The 20846-nt window shown below is 36.3% G+C and overlaps 1 protein-coding gene across 3 annotated transcripts in view; it reads right to left on the bottom strand.

Moving 5' to 3' along the window:
• Positions 1 to 20846, bottom strand: part of MED14 (mediator complex subunit 14) — a 77748-nt gene that overhangs the window by 36985 nt on the left and 19917 nt on the right. For all 3 annotated transcript variants that reach the window (XM_064278148.1, XM_010597778.3, XM_064278147.1), the window contains exons 7-13: positions 20713 to 20820; positions 20045 to 20177; positions 17849 to 17999; positions 17259 to 17370; positions 11907 to 12032; positions 10350 to 10428; positions 4912 to 5071 (exon numbers count right to left, since the gene is read on the bottom strand). In XM_064278148.1, coding sequence (XP_064134218.1) covers positions 4912 to 5071; positions 10350 to 10428; positions 11907 to 12032; positions 17259 to 17370; positions 17849 to 17999; positions 20045 to 20177; positions 20713 to 20820 — 869 coding nt within the window. The remainder of the gene's footprint in view (positions 1 to 4911; positions 5072 to 10349; positions 10429 to 11906; positions 12033 to 17258; positions 17371 to 17848; positions 18000 to 20044; positions 20178 to 20712; positions 20821 to 20846) is intronic.

The following is a 20846-nucleotide window of genomic DNA, read 5'->3' on the forward strand; positions in this document are numbered from 1 at the left end:
CGTTGTGTGCCATCGAGTCAATTACAACTCATAGCACCCTTCTAGGATACAGTAGGACTGTCTCATAGGGTTTCCTAGGCTGTAATCTTTACAAGAGCAGATTGCCAGATCTTTTCTCCTGTGGAGCAGCTAATGGGTTTGAACCGCTGAGCTTTCAGTCAGCAGCTAAGCACTTAGCCATTGCACCATCAGGGCTTCTTAAAGTAATCATAACCTATAGCAAATGGGGCATTTGAACTATTAGCATTAAGTGTTCTTGATATTCATACTTTAGCTTATAAATTGAAAAACGTTTAGGCCTAAGTCCATCAGGTATAGCTTTTCTAGAATGGCAACTACTTCTCATACTTGGAAACATACAAAAATAAACCCTGATTTTTCCATTGAAAACTATGGTCCCTGTGAGGATAACAACAACATCAACATTGATATAGGGCTTATAATATGCCAAAGGGAACCCTGGTGGTGTCGTGGTTAAGTGCTACGGCTGCTAACCAAAAGGTCGGCAGTTCGAATCCACCAGACGGCAGTTCTACTCTGTCCTATAGGGTTGCTATGAGTCGGAATCGACTCGACAGCAACGGGGTTTTTTTTTTTATACGCCAAGTATTGTCCTCAGTGCTTTACCTATAAAAAAAAAAATATTAAATCCTCCTAATAACCCTGTGAAGTAGGTATTATCTATGTTAATTTTACTGATGAAGAAACTGACGCACAAGAAAGTTACTTGCCCAGGGTCACAGGGCTAACAAGTGATGGATCCATGCTTTGATTCCAGAAGTTTGGCTTCAGAGACCTTGTTCTTACCAACTATATCAGCTTACTATCTTTAAAGGCTAGCCAAAATTTAAGAAGAGTTTCCTACATACTTTAGTGACAGAAATAAATGTGATTAGAAAAGGTTCTTAACTAATACACACTCTTTCCTCTCCCTTTCCGCAACCTCCAAGCACACTCGTAAGGAAAGTATTTGGTCAATACCTAAGCATCACACTGATGCACCTGAGAATTCAGCGAATTAAAAGTAAAATGGCTGACTGTTCTGGCTCAGGGACACAATAGAAGGTCCCCAACAGAATGGGAGAAAAATGTAGAACAAAACTCAAATTTTTAAAAAAGATCAGACCTACTGGATTGATAGAAACTAGAGGAACCCCTGAGACTTTCACCCTAAGATAACCTTTGAACTTGGATTTGAAGCTATTTTAGGTGGAAGTTTACAGAGCAAATTAGATTCTCATTAAACAATACACATATTATTTTGTGACATTGGTTGCCAACCCTGGGAAATGTCAACACTCTCCCCTTTTCGACCTCGGGTTCCCCATTTCCCTTCATCCAGCTTTCCTTTCCCTTCCTGCCTTCTTGTCCTTGCCCCTGGGCTGGTATGTCTATCTAGTCTTATATACATGGTTGAACTACTTGTATTACTGTTTGTTTTACAGGCCTGTCTTATCTTTGACTGAAGGGTGACTTCACGAGTGACTTTAGTACTGAGTTAAAAGGGTGTCTGAGGGCCATACTCTCGGGGTCTCTTCAGTCTCTGTCAGACCAGTAAGTCTAGTCTTTTTTTTTTTTCCTTGTGAATTTGAATTTCGTTCTACATTTTTCTCCAGCTCTGTCCGGGACCCTGTATTGTAATCCCTGTCAGAGCCGTCAGTGGTGGTAGACAGGCACCATCTAGTCATGCTGGGCTCAGTCTGGTGGAGGCTGTGGTTCATGTGGTCCATTAGTCCTTTGGACTAATTTTTCTCTTGTGTCTTTGGTTTTCTTTGTTCTCCCTTGCTCCAGACAAGGTGGGGTCAGTAGACGTATGTTAGATGGCCTCTCACAAGCTTTTAAGGCATCAGACTCTACTCACCAAAGCAGGATGTAGGACATTTTCTGCATAAACTATGTTATGCCAACTGAGCTAGATGTCCCATGAGATCATGGTCCTCAGCCCTCAGTCCAGTAACTCAATCCCTCAGGGAGTTTAGATAGGTCTATGAAGCTTCTATGACTTTGCCTTGGTCAAGTTCTGCTGACTTCCCAGTATTGTGTACTGTCTTACTCTTCACCAAAGTTACCACTTATCTACTGTCTAGTTAGTATTTTTCCCTCCCCGCCCTCGTACTGAAGTTGCTTTTGCAGGTCACCTTTCAGCCAAATAACAGATTGGCTTATAAAATAAACAGTATCACCAGGGACTAAGGTGCTCCCTTAAACAGTAACTATATGAGGTCAAACGGTTAACATTTATTCAAACGCAAAGATCACAAGGAAAGGAGGGGAAGGGAAGCTGTATCAATGGAAACAGAACAAACAGAATGGATATAATGAGAATGCTGAAACATTGTAAAAATTGTAACCAATGGCATGGGACAATTTGTAAAAAATTGTTAAATGGAAACCTAATTTGCTTGTAAACTTTTGCCTAAAACACAATATTATTTAAAAAAAGTAAAATGGACACTTTACCAAAGAAGATATACAGATGGCTAATAAGCATATAAAAACATCATTAATCATTAGAACAATGCAAATTTAGACCAAGATAAGATACCACAATACACCTATTAGAATGGCTAAAATTAAAATAAATAAACAGGTAAATAACGTGACAATGCCAAGTGCTGGCAAGAATGCAGGGCAACTAGAGCTCTTATTCATTGTGGATGGGAATGCAAAATGGTACAGCCACTTTGGAAAACAGTTGGGAAGTTTCTTATAAAGCTAAACATACCACTGACCCAACAAACCCACTCTTACTTACTAACCCCCCAAAAATGAAAAGTTATGTTCATATAAAAACCTGAATGCAAATGTGTATGGCAACTTTATTCATAATTTCACCAAACTGGAAACCACCCAGATGTTCGGCAATGGGTGAATAAACTGGGGTACATCCATACAATGGGATACTACTCAGCAATAAAAGGAATTATTATACATGCAACAACATGGATGAATCTTAAAGGCATTATGCTGGGTGTAAGAAGTCAGACTCAAAGGCTACATACTGCATGATTCCATTTATATGACATTATGGAAAAAGGCAAAACTACAGAGATAGAAACCAGGTCAGTGGTAACCAGTTGAGGGTGCGGAGAGGGTTTAATTATAGAGAGGAAGCACAAGGGAATTTGAGGGGGGAGGTTGCATCTGTTCTGTGTCCTGATTGAGGTAAGGGTTACACAACTATGCATTCATCAAAATTCATACATTAAAATGGCTGAATTTTTATTGTATGTAAATTATATCTCAATAAAGCTGACAAAAAAAGGAAAAATGGCAGGAAGACATGTAGAGAGAGATCAACTTTTTTTTTTAAGACACCTTTTCTTCACTAAATTATATTGATACCTTTATTGAAAACCAATTGGCCATATATGCATTATCTATTTCTGGACCCTATTCTGACTCATTAATCTATAAATCTATCCTACTTTAATACCAGAATGCCTTAAATACTGTAGCTTGATAGTAAGTCTTGAAATCTGTTAGTGTAAGTCCTCCCAATTTGATCTTCTTTTAAAGAGAGATCAACTTCTGAACGTCCATGACAGTAGTGCTTTCCACTTGTATGAATGTATCAGTCCTAAGTAATAAATCAGGAGGATGGGGGGTAACATACATTCGGTTTTGGTCTAAACCATGTGAAACAAATTATTGCTTTATAATAAACCACGGGCCATCAAAATTAAAGTCTGGCTCTTGTTGAGGCTAAATAAGATCAAAAAATAATAAATTAAACCATTTTATTTGTGTAGGGGTGAATATAAGAGATCTTTGTACATTCACCAAAAAAAAAAAAAAAAACCAAACCTGTTGCCGTCACAGCAACCCTAGAGGACAGAGTAGAACTGCCCCATAGAGTTTCCAAGGAGTGCCTGGTGGATTCAAACTGCCGACCCTTTGGTTAGCAGACGTAGCACTTAACCACTACGCCACCAGGGTTTCCCTGTATGGTTATTATGCATGCATTCTGCATATCATTTCACATGTAGACCAGGCAGCTCACTGAGAACTTTGTTGTATGCCAGATGTAGCTCCATAGCTGGTGTTTTGAAATTCACATCCATGACAGACATATTAATCTACATAGGTAACCAAACTTAAGATACGTCAGGCTACACATAAAATAAACAGTATAGTATGGTATCTTTAAGATAGTATCTTTAAAAAGTATAGCTCAAAACCTTAAAATATTCACTCTTGTTACCTTCAACCAAGAATTTTGAATTAAAATTTTCAAACACCTTAGATTCTTAGCCAAAAATATCTACTTGGTGTACGTGGAAATTTCTACAAGCAGGGAAATATAATCAGGGTGAGTTCGTACTTCAAATTCTCGCCAATTTTAATCAATTCAAAGATCTCAAAGAAAAAAAAAAAACTAACCGGAAAACACCTAGAAAGATAAAAAAGAGTAGGAAAAGATCTCACTGTGCTCTAATCATTTTATTGATTAATAAAATGGAAAAGGCTATCAATCAAGGAGAAGAAAATAAAACTACTTCAGCCAGCCCATATTTAAGGCTGTATTATGTAAGTTAGTATTCAACTAAAATCAAACAAGTTTATCTGATATCAAAATATCTCCAAACCTTCCTTGTAGTTGCTCTCAAATTTTTTCTTCTTATACAGAGGAGATGCCTCATTCCAATCAGAAACTAAGCCCACACTATAGGGACGATTCTAGGGTAAGGGATGGAGGCGTAGCTTATGTTCCCCAACCCTGTCTGATAATTATATAATTTCTTAGAGATATGATGTTCCTCTCTCCTCCATCCCTACCCAAGTAGAAAATCACTATATGAGAATCAAATATTTAATAAAAGATATTTGCAAGTTAAATTAAATAACTCATGAAAGACACTAATAGAATTACTGAACTTGATTGCCCAAATCACCCCTTTGCATACTTACAATGTAGTATTGTGGAAGACGGGTAAGTTTAATAAACAGCTTATTCTTAGAAAGGCTGCCAATAGGATGCGTTGAGTAATTGGAAAGCTGCAATGTTTCACTGCTTATTGTAGGCAGATGTTTTATAGATTGTTTGCAACGCTGCTGTCCAAGCCAAAACCTTAATTTAAAAGAGATAATTCATATCATAAAATCAGACTTTTAGGATTAACTATGTGCTGCTGGTTTATAAATATATTATCAAAGACCATTAAAAGACCAATTAATTAAAATTTAACTGACCTAGTAAAAGGCTCCCTGAGTGTGGCTACGGTTAAGCACTGGACTCCTAGTCAAAAGGTTGGAGGTTCAAACATACCCAGAGGTGCCTTGAAAGACAGACCTGGTGATCTGCTTCCAAAAGGTCACAGCCTTGAAAACCCTATGAAGCAGTTCTACTCTGCACACATGGGGTTGCCATGAGTTGGAACCGACTTCATGGCAACCAACAACAACAGTAAGAAGATACATGACCATAATGATCAATCAGTTCTCCATAGTTTTCTATTGGACTGTTAGCATTTGTTTTAATTTAGGGCATTTAAACTGCAATGTGAATGATTATGCTTAGTCACAAGGAAGAATTACTAATAGTAAGGCTCAGGCATTGTATCAGTTTATTGTAGGGAATGGCAGATTTCCTGTGGTTTAAAGGGAGCACAAACTAACCTCAACATTCTTTATAAAATGCTTGAAGTGTTTATAAAACAAAATAGAATAAACAATAAGTGTAAAAGTAGCATATTTTCTGTATCAGTGGAGATGTATATGTCACAGATATTAATTCCCCTGACAACTGTGCAGTTTCTAATTTTTGTGGAAATGTATTACAATCTCCTTGCCATGTTTTTCAGAGGATACTGGGTAGGCTTTGACATCAAGTGTTATACTCTGCTGCTAACCAAGAATGTTCTTGGCCATACCATATAAAAAGCTGCCTGCCCCTGTACTAAGTAGTCCCCATACTTTATCCTTCCTGAGGTTTTATATTGTGTATGTATAAAGTGCCTATGGTACACCTAGCAGATGTCAGTAAGTATTGAATATCTTCTCTTCCTCCACTCAGTTAAGCCACCGGATTTCACTCTGATGCTTTCACTATGGTACTTGTCTTCGTCATCTAGTGCTGCTGTAATAGAAAATACCACAAGTGGATGGCTTTAACAAACAGAAATGTATTTTCTCACAGTCTAGGAAGCTAGAAGTCTGAATTCAGTTGCCAGCTCCAGGGGAAGGCTTTCTCTCTCTGTCAGCTCTGGGGAATGGTCCTTGTCATCAATCTCCCCCTGGTCAAGGAGCTTTTCAGCACAGGGACCCCAGGCCGCAGGATGCACACCCCTGGCTCTTCTTTTTGGTGGTAATGAGGTCTCCCTGTCTCTCTGCTCCCTTTTCTCTTATATATCTCAAGAGACTGACTCAAAATATAACCTAATCTTGTAGACTGAATCCTGCCTTATTAAAATAACTGCCACTAATCCTGCCTCATTAACATCATAGAGATAGGATTTACAACACATATGAAAATCACACCAGATGACAAAATGGTGAACCATCATATAATACTGGGAATCATGGCCTAGTCAAGTTGACATGTATTTGGGGGGACACAATTCAATCCATGACAGTACTCCTTTCATTCCCTTTGATTATCTATCCTTGAGGCTAAGAAACCATGTAATACATGAAATAGGGATAAAGTGACTGGTTCACATACTCTTACTGATCCACAATGAGGTAACTACAGAAAATGAGAATATGAATTTTGAAACATTTACAACAATATAACAATACTGTAATATCCAAGCTCAATAATTGCTGAATAATAGAGTACAGACCAGTCCGGGTATTGTAGCATTCGAGTGGCGAGTCACATGTTGTGCAAGCTATGTACTAGTCATGTGCAGTAAAACCATGTTATACTCCCCCCCACCCCAGTTATACTATATGACATTTAAAGAATAGTTTGCCAGCTGTCATGGACTGAATTATGTCCCCCCAAAAATGTGTGTAGCAATGTGACTGGGCCAGGATTCCCAGTACTGTGTGGTTGTCCTCCATTTTGTGATTATAATTTTATGTTAAAGAGGGTTACGGTGGGATTGTTACACCCTTACCCAGGTCGCATTCCTGATCCAATGTAAAGGGAATTTCCCTGGGGTGTGGCCTGTACCGCCTTTTATCTCTGAAGAGATAAAGACGAAAAAAAAGCAAGCAGAGAGTTGGGGGCCTCCTACCAGCAAGAAAGTAGCACTGGGAGCACAGCGCGCGTCCTTTGGACCTGGGGTCCCTGCGCCTGAAGCTCCTCGGCCAGGGGAAGATTGACGACAAAGAATCTTCCTCCAGAGAGAAAGCCGTCTCCTGAAGCTGACACCCTGAATCTGGACTTGTAACCTACTAGACTGTGGGAGAATAAATCTCTCTTTGTTAAAGTCATCCACTTGTAGTATTTCTGTTATAGCTGTAGTAGATGACTAAGACACTGTTACACAAAAATGTATAAAATCTGGAAACCATTTTTTTTCTTACTGAAAGACAAATTTAACTACAACTTTATAGGATAAATTGTTGGAACTGGTTACTGATGAAAGAATAAAGATGAATTCTGAAAATATACCATCACTTGCTTCATTCTGGATAAAAGTTAAAAACGAATATCCTGAATTTGCTAAAGTGGCTTTAAAATCTCTATTTCTATTCACATCACCATATTATTGTGAGATATTGGTACTCTACTATGTATGTTATTAAAAGAAAAACACAGAAACAGTTGATATACATTATATCAAATACTGTATATGGACAGATATCCAAAACCAAAACCAAACCCAGTGCCGTTGAGTCAATTCCGACTCATAGCGACCCTACAGGACTGAGGAGAACCGCCCCATAGAGTTTCCAAGGAGCGCCTGGCGGATTTGAACTGCCGGCCCTTTCATTAGCAGCCGTAGCACTTAACCACTACGCCACCAGGGTTTCCATGGATAGATATAGATATATAAAATCTCCCACGATTAGCATCAACATCAATCCAACCTAGATTGGATAAATTACAACAAGCAAGAAGTGAGCTCATCTATCACATTAAAATTTTTAAATATTGACATACAAGGTATTCCTTCCAAAGCATATGCAGAATTGCTATTTCACTCTTTTGACTTTTTGCTTCATTTGTTATGATTTTGTAGAACAAAACATGTATGAGTGCAAGAGTGATTTTCTATATTAATTGCCTATATGCACACTTTCAATTAAAAGCATGTATAGTTTTTCTAATTTTATTTTTTCCTATGTTTATTTTGATTATATTTGAGTTGTAATTTTACACCTGTTGACTCTAATAATAAAAACAAATTGAGACTTATATATTGTACATTTTTACGTTTTTTCCTAGAATTTGTTTTTATTGCATACTACCAAAAATTAATCAAATTAAAAGGTGATCAATATCATTAGTCATAAGGAAAATGTAAATTAAAACCACAATTAGATCCCTCCTCACACCCACTGTGTTGTTGTTGTGTGCTATCGAGTTGACTTTTGACTCATATTGACCCTATATGACACAACAGAGTTGCACTGCCCCATAGGGTTTTCTAGGCTGCAATCTTTATGGAAGCAGATCTCCAGGTCTTTTTTCCCAACAAGCTGCTGGCGGGTTCAAACCGCTGACCTTTGGGTTAGCAGCCAAGTGCTCAACCATTGAGCCACCAGGGCTCTTTTCACACCTACTAAGGATGGCTTTAATCAAGGACAAGTGTTGGCGAGAATGCAGAGAAATGGAAGTCCTTATACATTGCTGATGGGACTATAAAATGACACAGCCACTTTGGAAAATAAGTTCTACGTTTCTTTAAAAAGTTTAACATAAGTTTAGTATACAACCCAGCAGGAAAACTAAAAATGTTAAGTCCACACATAAACTTGCACACAAATGTTCATAACAGCACTATTCATAACAATCAAAAAGTAAAAAAACAACCCAAATGTCCATCAGCTGGTGAATAAATAAACAAAATGTGGTACATCCATACAACAGAACTCTACTCAGCAATGAAAAGGAACAAAGTACTACTGATACATGCTACAATACAGATGACACTCAAAAATATTATGCTAAGTGAAAGAAGCCAAATGCAAAAAGACCACATATTTTATGATTCCGTTTATATGAAATGTCCAGAAAAGGAAAATCTACAGAAACAGAAAGATTAGTAGAGGGCTGGGACTAGGAATTAACTGTAAACAGGCATCTTTTTAGAGTGATGGAAATGTTCTAAATATTGTAAAACTGGATTGTGGTAACATATAAATCACTGAATTGAAGACTTGAAATGAGTGAATTTTATGGTAAATTATACCTCAATAAAGTTGTTTCAAAAAATTAATGCCCCAAGACAGATTTAGCAATAAACTGGTCATTCACCACAGATCATTTGTGAAGCACTTCTATAAAGTGACAATGAGGGGATCTTTTTTTAAAAAAAATTATGTGAGTTAGCTTTCTGGTTTTAGGTTATATTTCTGCTAGCTGGAACTGCCAGATAAACAATCTCAAGATGTAAGAAGTAAATTATTAAGTACATTAAGTATTTCAGCCTTGCTTGTTTAGCCAACACGTACCCAAAAATGCACAAAAAAAATGATACTAAAACACTAAAAGTTTTAGAAATTGTTACTCAGAATGATTGCCCTTTTTCATACATAAACAGCTATTCAAAAAAAGTCTCGTATAATATCACCTAATGGCATTAAAAAACATGCCTTCTTAACGAAAAAATTACTTGATTATACTGAATTCCTCAAACAAATGATCACAAAAGCAAGAGATCTCACTGAAGTCTTTTTTTCTTGGCGGGGGAGGTCTTTTAGTCTCTCCCACTTCTTCATTTGCCAGTTTTGGTTTTGATCTCTAATTTATTTTTATTCTTTGTAATTTTATTAACTATTGTTAATCATAATTAACAGTTTGAGGCATTCAAAGGATTCTGAGACAAACTGAATGACAGTATTAGAGAAGCAGAAACCACTGTTCTGAAAGTGTCATCTGGTAGATTCATACCATGAAGATTATCTCAGATAAGAATAAGGCTATTGCCGAGAACACTTAATACAGTAAAATTCATTGTGTAAGTGATTTGTAAAGTGCTTGTACATGAGAAAATGTGGCAAGGAAAGACAGTTGAGTGTCACAGTCTTCATAACTACACTTGCTCTAGAGGGTAATTTGAAACAAGGAACTGCCATTTTGGACTGATTCCATGAGAATTTACATTCTAAGGTACCAAAGGCGTTCAAGAAATCTTAAGGACAGTGACGGATCGAAGTAATAATGGAGAAGAAAATATATCATGCCAAAACACATTTCCATTTTTAGTCTTTAGCTAAGTAAATAAGCTTACTTAAGTTGTTGAATCCAAGGAATGATCTGTTTCATATCATCATTCATAGACTTTTCCATGTCATCTAGAGTAGCCTGGTCTACAGAACAAAGCACTTTGTTACTTAATTGCTTACACGAGACACAAAATCTTTACCTACTTATTCCAAGGCAGAAAATAGTGCTGTTTTTGAATCAGAGAAAAGCTAAAGTAAATGCATCACTAGATATAAACCAACCTGATTTGTTTACCCCCTTTAACGTTTAGCAAAATAATTAGTTAAGGAAACCAATTAATAACAAAGGTACACTGGCAGGAAGAACAAGTGGCAGATAAATGAATTAATTCTTTGCCTATATTCTAATTCTCAAAACTCTTAGTCTAATTAATATTTTTAAATTATCATAAACATTTAAAAACTCATAGCATTACTGGGTTCAGAACCTTAAAATATATAAAAACTATAAAACTCCATAAAATGTTTATTTAGTAAACACATATGGTCTCTGGCATAAACAAGAGCTGTAAAGATGAAGATTAGTTTGCTAAATATGCCACTTAGAGGTTTGAATGACACTAGAAAATGCTAATAAAAGAATGCTGAGTAAAAAAGCAAGATACGATTTCAAGAGGAAAAAAATTATAAAAACATTAGAAGAGCAAACATCCCCTAAAATAATAATTGCCAATAGGTGGCTATTTTCTGCTTCTCTCATTTTTATATGTTTAGGTTTTTTATTTATGAGTATGGTCTGGAAACATAGTTAAAAGACAACTCATAAATCTGTTACTTTTTTAGTCACTTAGCTATCATAAATGTGATATGATTCAAAGTAACAAGTTCAGTTTTCCACAAGCAGCTCACAGAAAAATCAATCTTTACAGCCATATAACCTGAAAACCTTTTAATTACTCTGCCTAGCTTAATACTAATTTCAAATGGCAAATATGCTAATATATTCAAGAACACTATTCCATTAAAAATACAAAAACACTAAGTTTCCAGCGTGTCATCATTTCAGAACTTAGTAACAGAACAAGTCAGAAATCAAACTTTAATTTCTACTGTGTTTAAACCAACAGATCTATTAGAGATTTTCTGTCTCTATTATAGAAACCATTCATCATCAGCCAGAAAAAAAAAAAACTCCCTTCTTCCAGGACTTCCTATTAAGTCATCTTAGATGTTTATATTGTCATAAATAAGTTCAGCCACAAATGACATTAGACCTCCTTGTACTCATTTCAATGTCACCCAACAACACATGGTAAAATAGAAACTGAGCTACTCGATAGAGATCTACAAAACATTAGCTATCAACATTAATATTTTAACATAAAAGAAATAACATGAATATACTTCATACTGGGACGTTTAATTTCTGGTACATTAAAATCCAAAATAGTATAGTTAAATAGAGCCCCATGGAATAGACATCAGCCAGAGTTATTCATCCCGTACCTACTTTCTATACCGCCTACTATCATTCCTTCTAATACTTAATGGCAAAAACACCTTTATTTTGCTTTTGTTAACTTTTTTTTCTTATACTGAGTGACTACTATTTGGTAGCTTACCAAGTCCATAAAGCATCAATTGGAACATTCCAGAATGCAAATCCACAAAAATATGTAGACACTCCGAACTACTGCAGGGCTCCAAGATGGGAACAAGAAGCGCTGGAAGTGCAGTCTCTATGGAAGCTGAACAGTTAAGAATTAAAAATTATATTTCTATCTGAATATTTTCCAAAATAATTACTTCTCAGTGAGTAGAAAAGAAGCAATTATGGAATGATCCTAAATGTTAGAGGAAAAACATGATTTTGCAAAATTTGGAATAGTACTATTATGTAAATTAGTACCTCAAAAGGAAGAATGTAATTTTCAAGTTGACTTGAAGCAAATATACCCCTATCTGAATTGAGTCTGTTTTACTTTCACTTGGTAGTTCATAATAAGCCAATTTTTAAGGATTTTCTTTTTGATATGTGGGAAGAAAATCAGTTGCTTGGTAAATAAAATGAATTTCATCTATGGCTTGAAGATTTTCAATGCCATTCTTCGTTTAAAAAAAAAGAGAGAGAGGTTTTCTGGCAATTAGGGCCCATGTGTTTAAAAAAAAAAAAACTGAAAGCTATTTAACATTATTTATTAAATAGAAACAAAACTTTTTTTTCCCAAGTCACTTATGTACCTCATTTTCAAGTCACAGATGAGGAAAGGACAAAGGCAGCTGCTAAACACATATCCCCAAAGCTTCCAATATACTTGATCTACAGTTTCATAGTCTTTTCATCAGGCCCAATTAACTTTTCCCTTAATCCCACAAATTGGCATAACAAAATCCAGTAAAAGAGCAGAGCAGTGAAAGCACTCCAGGTGCTGATCAGATTGAGGAACTGTAAAAGGAATATGCTCCTCTGGTTACCAAGTTCCTCTAAAGCGATGGCACAGAAGAAAGGCAGGGAGGGACAAGAGTGGTAACGTAGGCACAGGCTTTCATCAGTGTGACTGCTCTGTGCAACAAGAAAATAATATCGTCCCGTCGACACAACAGGCCATTAGGAGGAAGAAATGACAAGTTCGTGAAGGTGCTTTATAAAACAAAGTGCTGTCAGTAACAAAAAGACAAATGTTGATGATCCCACTGACAGGAAATATCTAGAACTCGGTAAATGTCTAGAGACCAAAGTTTATTAGTGATTACCAGGGGCAGGAGGGAGGGGGAAAACGGGAGTCACTGCTTAGAGAAAACTCAGTTTCTGTTAAGGGTGATGGAAAAAGTTGGAAATGGAAAGTGGTGGTGGTTGCATTACATTATGAATGTAATTAATACCACTGAATTGTACATGCAAAAAAATACTGAGATGACAAAAGTTTTGTTATACATATTTTTACTACAATTTTAAAAAAGTGACTTGTATCAGGTGGACACTTGAGACTGTGTTGGCATCTCCTGTCTGGAGGGGAGATGGGAAGGTAGAGAGGGTTAGAAACTGGCAAAACGGTCACGAAAGGAGAGACTGGAAGAAGGGTGCAGGCTGACTCATTAGGGGGAGAGTAAATGGGAGTATGTAGTAAGGTATATATATAACTTTGACTTAAAGCACAATAAAAATTATTAAAAAAAAAGTGCTCAACAAATGTACATAGCCACAGTGCTTTATGAATCAAACAAACTAAAACCTTATTATAATTTGCAATAATTAAAATGAAGTTACCTTTCATACTGCCTATAAAAAGAAATATTTATCAAACAAATCAATACAGCAAAAGAATGTAGGGGACATATTTAATTAGATAAAACTAAATTGCTTTCAAGTATAACTAATAAATATTTGTATACAAATGTTTAACATACAGGTCCAGCACACCTTTCACCTGAAAAAGACAGAACAGAAAGATACAAACAGGAATTTCTTTTACAGTATTTTATAATTCAGAGGAGTGTGACAAATTTGTTCAAATATAATAAAAAGTGCTTACAGACTTTGGACCCTGGTGGCACAGTGGTTAAGAGTTCGGTTGCTAACCAAAAGGCTGGCAGTTTGAGTCATTGATACTGCTATGAGTCAGAATCAACTCGACGGCAACAGGTTTGATTACAGATTTGAAGCAGGGTTGCTGGATTTTAAAATATTTCTGTACTACTGTAATTCTTTAAAGCGAAACCATTTCTTAAGTACAGCAATGGAATAAAATTAGTTCTGGTAATTAGGATAACAATTAGAATTTCAACCTAATTGTCGAAATTGAATATTCTTAAAAAGATAGGGTGTGGAAGAAGAATATACAGAACACAGTCCAAAACACAGAAAATATTTTCATGTACACCTATGAACATATTTCATGACCACTAATGTCCGTATTTTTCTCTACAGAAAATAAAATACAACCATTTTGGCATATATAAGGCTCTAAGTATTTAAAGGCAACAGGGTCTTAAGGAATCCCAAAATGGGGACACTTATAAAATATAGAAGGGGGATGTAGAGAAATTTTAACCCTCATACACAGCTGGTGGCGTTGTAAAGTGGTACAGAAACCTTGGAAAACATTCCAGCAGTTCCTCAAAAAGTTAAACATAGAGCTCCCATGTAATCCAGCAATTCCACCTCTTGATATCTACCCAAGAGAAATGAAAACATATGGTCACACAAAAATTTGTATGCAAATGTTCATAGCAGCATTATTCATAATTGCTAAAAAGAGGAAACAACCCAAGTGTCCATCAACTGATGGATAAATGAAACGTATTTTAGCCATACAATGGAATTCTACTCAGCAATAAGAAGGAAAATGAAGTACTGAAACATGCTACAACATGGATAATTTTAAAAAACTCTGTTAGAAACAACATGCAAAAGATCACATATTATATGAGCCCATTTGTATGGAATGTCCAGAACAGGCAAGTCTATACAGACAGAAAGTAGATCAGTGGTTGTCAGGGGCTGGGGGAAGAAGAGAATGGGGAGTGACTGCTAATGGGTATAAGATTTCTTTTGGGGGTGATTAAAACATCCTAAAATTAGATTACAGTAATGATTGCACAACTCTTTTAAGTATATTAAAAAACACTGAATAAATGAATTGTATGTGAACTATAAATCAATAAAGCTGATTTTTTAAAAAGAACAAAGGGGCAGGTTGTGTGCCCTTTCTAACCCCAATGAGAGTTTCAATTATACTTTCCAATCATAAATTTTAGGTCTGTATTTTACATCTTTGCTTGAAGGATTAAAAAGGAGGGGGGAAAACACTTCCACTGCATAATTAAAATTACTAAGAGCTGATGAATCTAATATTAAACCCTTATGGGGCTGGCGGACATGCACCAAAAAATAGATTTAACCACTACATTCACCAAATTTCTGGTATACTCCTCATTTATTTTTTTTAAGGCCCATATTTTCGTTTCTGTTATGTTAAGCTGCCTTTCTCCCTAGTCTCTTTAAAAGTATAAGCTGATACCTTGATTTCTCTTAGTCCCTTTTTGTTCACCTCTATTCTTTCACTTTCCTTGAATAAACACTGTGTAAATACAAATTTATTTTTCTGACATTCTGCCTTTTCTTTGGGGGTGTTTTTATGTATTACATCAAAGCTGTTTTAACCCAGGGCTACTAGTACATCCTAAGAAGCGGCTTTCTTAAGTATAATGACTTGAGCTGGGCTCCGTGATGAAGAAAGGCAGTGCGCCTTTGCTACTAGCACCATTAAGATTTCATATTTATATAGCACTTCACCTATATCATCCCAATAAAGGCTGTTCACTTTAGGTACGAGGTAATCACAGCCAAAAACAATTGCGGAGGGGATAATAAGTACACTCATAATGATATTATGAAACTATATTCCTAGAATGAAAGTGTTTACATTCTAAAATGATTGATCCCCCCACCAAGTTTTAAATATCCTTACTACAAATTCAAAGCATCTTCTCAGACCATAAGGCCATAAAAGTAGAAATCAATAACAGAAAAATCAGGGAAAAGAAATCAAATACTGGGAAACTGAAGAATACCCTGCTCAAAAAAGACTGGGTTATAGAAGCCATTAAGGAGGGAATAAAGAAAGTCATAGAAAGCAACGAGAATGAAAACACTTCCTATCAAAACGTCTGGGACACAGCAAAAGCAGTGCTCAGAGGTCAATTTATATCAATAAATGCACACATACATAAAGAAGAAAGAGCCAAAATCAGAGAACTGTCCCTACAACTTGAACAAATAGAAAGCGAGCAACAAAAGAATCCGTCAGGCACCAGAAGAAAACAAATAATAAAAAAGTAAATATAAATAAATAATAAAAATTAAATATACTTACTACAAATTCAACTTAGATAAAAAGTAATTAAATATGCTGATTCAAAAAATACTTAATTCTTTTGGTTAAAAAGCAGAAAGCAAAAATGAAAAACCAGCTCATGAAACTGGTTAAGTAATAAAAGGAGGGAAAAAAAAAGATAAGTTAGTCTCCTGACTCAGTAATTCCATTTAGAATAACGTTTATAAAAGGTTTTGTAATATCAGTCCAAATAAGAGAGGGGAGTAGTACAAGTATATATTCCAACTTGCTTATTTTGCATAACAAAATCCTGAAAGTTACATAAGAAAACTAATAGAAGTGGTTATGAGGGGGTGAAAAGATTTTTCACTATATATATATCTGTATTCTTACTTTGAACCATGTTAATGAGTTACCAGTCAAAAACCTTAAAAAAAAAAAAAAAGACAAATGATGAATTCTGCTTGACTCAAAGAAGCATATTTTATAAATACATTATATGTATATTTGGAAAGCGGCTTTAACCCTAGAAGAAAAACTAAGAGATAAGATTCATATTAAAATGTTAAAAGAGCTTCCATTTCAATAGGAAAAAAGTTTTAAGGAGAGTCAACATACAAACATTGCAATAATGAGCCCAGCTAAATAATAAAGAACAAGGGAAAAATTAGAAAGAGCTTGGTAAATCACAAGGTAAAATGCAGGAATGTCCAGCCTCTTCAACGAAACAGTATTTAGATAGTCCCTGACTTATGACGTATTCGAGTTACACAGAACCGTACTTAACAACTGTCCTTTTTTGGGGGGAGGGTACATTTTATCATTAGTAATACGTACTACATACAATGTTGCTGATGTTACCATTCTCAGCTCTTCACTTGTTATGATTTATAAAGATACTGATAATAAAAGGCAGTAATAATGAAAACTAAAAAAAAAAAAATGATATATTCAACTTACATCAGAACTGACTTACAACAGAGTCATGGGAACAGAACCCCATCGTAAGTCGGGGACTACCTGTACCAGGAAAAACATCATATTAAGGAAAACCTTTCATAAACTAAAAGTGGATACTAATTTTTTCTTTTTTTAATTTAAACAAAAGACAGGAATGTCAATTTAAAAAAAACCTACAGTTTTCGTTGGCATTGAAGCCTCGAAGAACGGCCTTCAGTTCCTGGAGCTTCTGATGAGCCCTTGCATGGACGCTGTCAATCAGGAGTTTTTCTATTGATAAGTGATCAATCTGCATCAACAAGAACAGCCCAATCATAGGTGCAATTTAAACATTTTCACTTTAAAAGCCCGAGAGGTTTATGTGCCTCAAGGTACTTCCTGTTAGAATCACACTGATGAATCGCTAACCAGTAAAAGAAAGTAAACTTAGATAAAGTTAAAATTTAACTTATATGGTACTGATAAGTTGAAGCCTATAATTAGCATTCTGATGAGTAGAGATCAAGATACTAATCAGTTGTCACAGTGATCTAAGTTACAAAATTTAAAAGAACATCTTAAAAATTATGTTACAGTGTCAGATGTTTAAAAAAAAAAAAAAACCACGAATTCAGAAGTACTAACATTCACTTAAAACAAGTTTCCTAAAGGATTTTAGGAACAACTAGGTATTTTAAGAAATTTGTGCTAAAAGTTGAAGTATATATGTTAAGCTGTATTATATTCACCTAATTAAACCGATATGAAAATACATTGAGATCTTTTACCTTCATTGCTCTTTCTACTAATTTGGAATCAGAAGCTGGCAAAAGAGGATCATGAAAAATCTGTAAAGGCTTAGAGACATCATTCTCATCAATTTTAATTGTAACTTTGTGAACAGATGCTGTCCCTGTTTTTCTCCCAAGAACCTGTTGACTTAAAGAGAAAAAGGAAATGTTAAGAACTTTTTTCAACACAGATTGTTAACTTTTGGAACAAAATAGAGACAATCTATTGTGTATCTTGGAGTCCCTGGCCAGTACAAACAGTTAATGCTCGGCTGCCAATCAAGGGCTGGCGGTTGAAGTCCACCCAGAGGCACTTTGGAAGAAAGGCCTGGTGATCTACTTCCAAAAAATCAGCCACTGGAAACCCTATGGAGCACAGTTCTCTGACACATGTGGCGTTGCCGCTGAGTTGGAATCCACCCAATGGCAATTTTGTGTGTGTGTGTGTGTATCTTAGCCAGAGCCTAAAACATGGTAGGCCTTCAATGTTTGTGGAGAGAATAAATGAATACAGAGAAGATAGCTATTCTGTGATCCAAAAAAATATTTAATTTACTGCACTAAAAAAGGATAACAGAATTTAAAAATAAAACACACGCACAAAAACCAAAACTAAACAAAAAAACCTGTCTTCTTCAATGAACACAACAGAGAATCCCTGAAGGAGCAGGAGAGCAGTGGAACGCAGACCTCAAATTCTTATAAAAAGACCAGACTTAATGGTCTGAGAGACTGGAAGGACCCCGGAGGTCATGGTCGCCAGACCTTCTGTTAGCCCAAGACAGGAACCATTCCCAAAGCCAATTCTCCAGACAGGCATTGGACTGGACTATAAGACAGGAAATGATACTGGTGAGGAGTGAGCTTCTTTGTTCAAGTAGACAGATGAGACTACGTAGGCAGCTCCTGTCTGGAGGGGAGATGTGAAGGCTGAGGGGGACAGAAACTGGCTGAATCGACACGGAAATACAGGGTGGAGGGAAGGAGTGTGCTGTCTCATTAGGGGGAACGCAGCTAGGAGTATATAAACGCAAAACCAAACCCACTGCCGTCGAGTCGATTCCGACTCATAGTGACCCTATAGGACAGAGTAGAACTGCCGCATAGAGTTTCCAAGGAGCGCCTGGCAGATTTGAACTGTCGACCTCTTCTCTTGGCTAGCAGCCGTAGCACTTAACCACTACGCCAGCAGGGTTTCCAAGACTATGTACCAAGGTGTATATGAGAGACTGACTTGACTTGTAAACTTTCACTTAAAGCACAATAAAAAACAAACAAACAAAAAAACCTGTCTTCTAGGTGGTATCTCCCCACCTTTCATAAAAAATGGGAACATCAAACAAAGTTCAAACGGGGAATCGAGAATTCTAAACAGCCTGATACCAATTTTTCCCAAAATCCAAAGAAAAGCATTTTGTTACACATAGCCGAGAAGTCTAGCTAAATACACACTTATAAAGTAGAGAAGTCAAAGAGTAGAACACAAGCATGAAGATTGCTCTTCAATGCAAGGAGTAGCTATTACAGACAAACAAGAAAGTCAATGTTTCTCATGATACTTCAAAACCAAATCAAACCCACTGCCGTCGAGTTGATTCCGACTCCTAGCGACCCTACAGGACAGAGTAGAACTTCCCCATAGGGTTTCCAAGGAGCGGCTGGCGAATTCTAACTGCCGACCTTTTGGTTAGCAGCTGAGCTCTTAACCACTGCACCGCCACGGCTCCATGACACTTAGGCCTGCATTAAAAATGTGACATCTTTAAGCATATTCATAAAACATTGCTTACTTGTAATGAAAAACAAAAGTTTTTAAAAGGTACCCTTCAAAAGGTAAAGCTGTGATAAGCAAACATGTTTTTAAAAAAATGATACTCAACAATCTAATCTAATGGTCTTTAAGCAATCTGGTATGAGCCCAGGATACACTAAACGCTCAAACTTTTAGGAATGGTAAGCCTTAGTACAAACGGATAAATGTCTCAGTACTTAAAAGAGTTTTTCTAAAAGAGGTGTCAATTATGGATGTCCTGTGTGGTCTATGGACTACCACAGGACCTTACTACACAGAATAGCATTCACAGAGGTACACAGCCATTGGCATATTAAAACACGTCTAAGAGAAAAAAGAGAAACAAAAAGATGGCGTATTTATGGTCATAGCATGAACCTACCAGAACCAATTTTACTTACTTCCAAACTGAGAGGGAGAGGCACTTTCCAGCATGATACCTTTCCACCTGCACAAGGTCTCCCCACCGCTCTCGGATTAACATTAGAGTTTGGGAATGTAACACTTCTAACTGAAGGGATAAGCAGAATGAATCTGATGGATCTCGTTAAGCAAATCCAATATAGTGTTTTACTCCAACAGTCAATCCAGTACACGTAAACCTCATTGAATACAGGCTCTATTCCCAAAAATTTGGCTATGACGGATATTTCTGGAATCATATTTCTCCACTGACTTATCCTAAAAAGTGTTATAATTTGTGATATAATTTTAGAAAGTTTTTATATTTAATTTGAACTAACAAATAAACCATAAGGTCCAGGTTGCTCCTTAATTCATCATAGTTTAGAGACTATGGATAGGCCAAATGGTACTATTTTTAACTAGCCACTTTTTGCTTTTACCTGAAAAGTCAATAGTAAAACTTTAAACTTGGTTTATCATAAACGTGTCATTATTGTTCACACTGGCCAGTTCTTTATCCTGTATCTGCCCAAATGGGTATGGGGCGGCGGGGTTCTTAAGTAGGCTGCTACGGTTCAGAATTAGGGACAAATGGCAAACATAGGGAGGGTAGGGGAAGACACAAAATCCTCACAAATACACGCCTCAAATTTTAGAAGGATACGTAGGCAGCTGTACATGTCCTGAAGAGGTTTCTCATCAGCAAAGAGCCTAGACTGCACCAGCTGATGGATAAAGTTGATTTGCATGCTATGAACCAAAGCTCGCCCATCTTCCATTGGCAGCAGAAAAGAAAGT

The sequence above is a fragment of the Loxodonta africana genome, chromosome X (genome assembly GCF_030014295.1).
Source record: "Loxodonta africana isolate mLoxAfr1 chromosome X, mLoxAfr1.hap2, whole genome shotgun sequence".
Classification (NCBI taxonomy): Eukaryota; Metazoa; Chordata; class Mammalia; order Proboscidea; family Elephantidae; genus Loxodonta; species Loxodonta africana.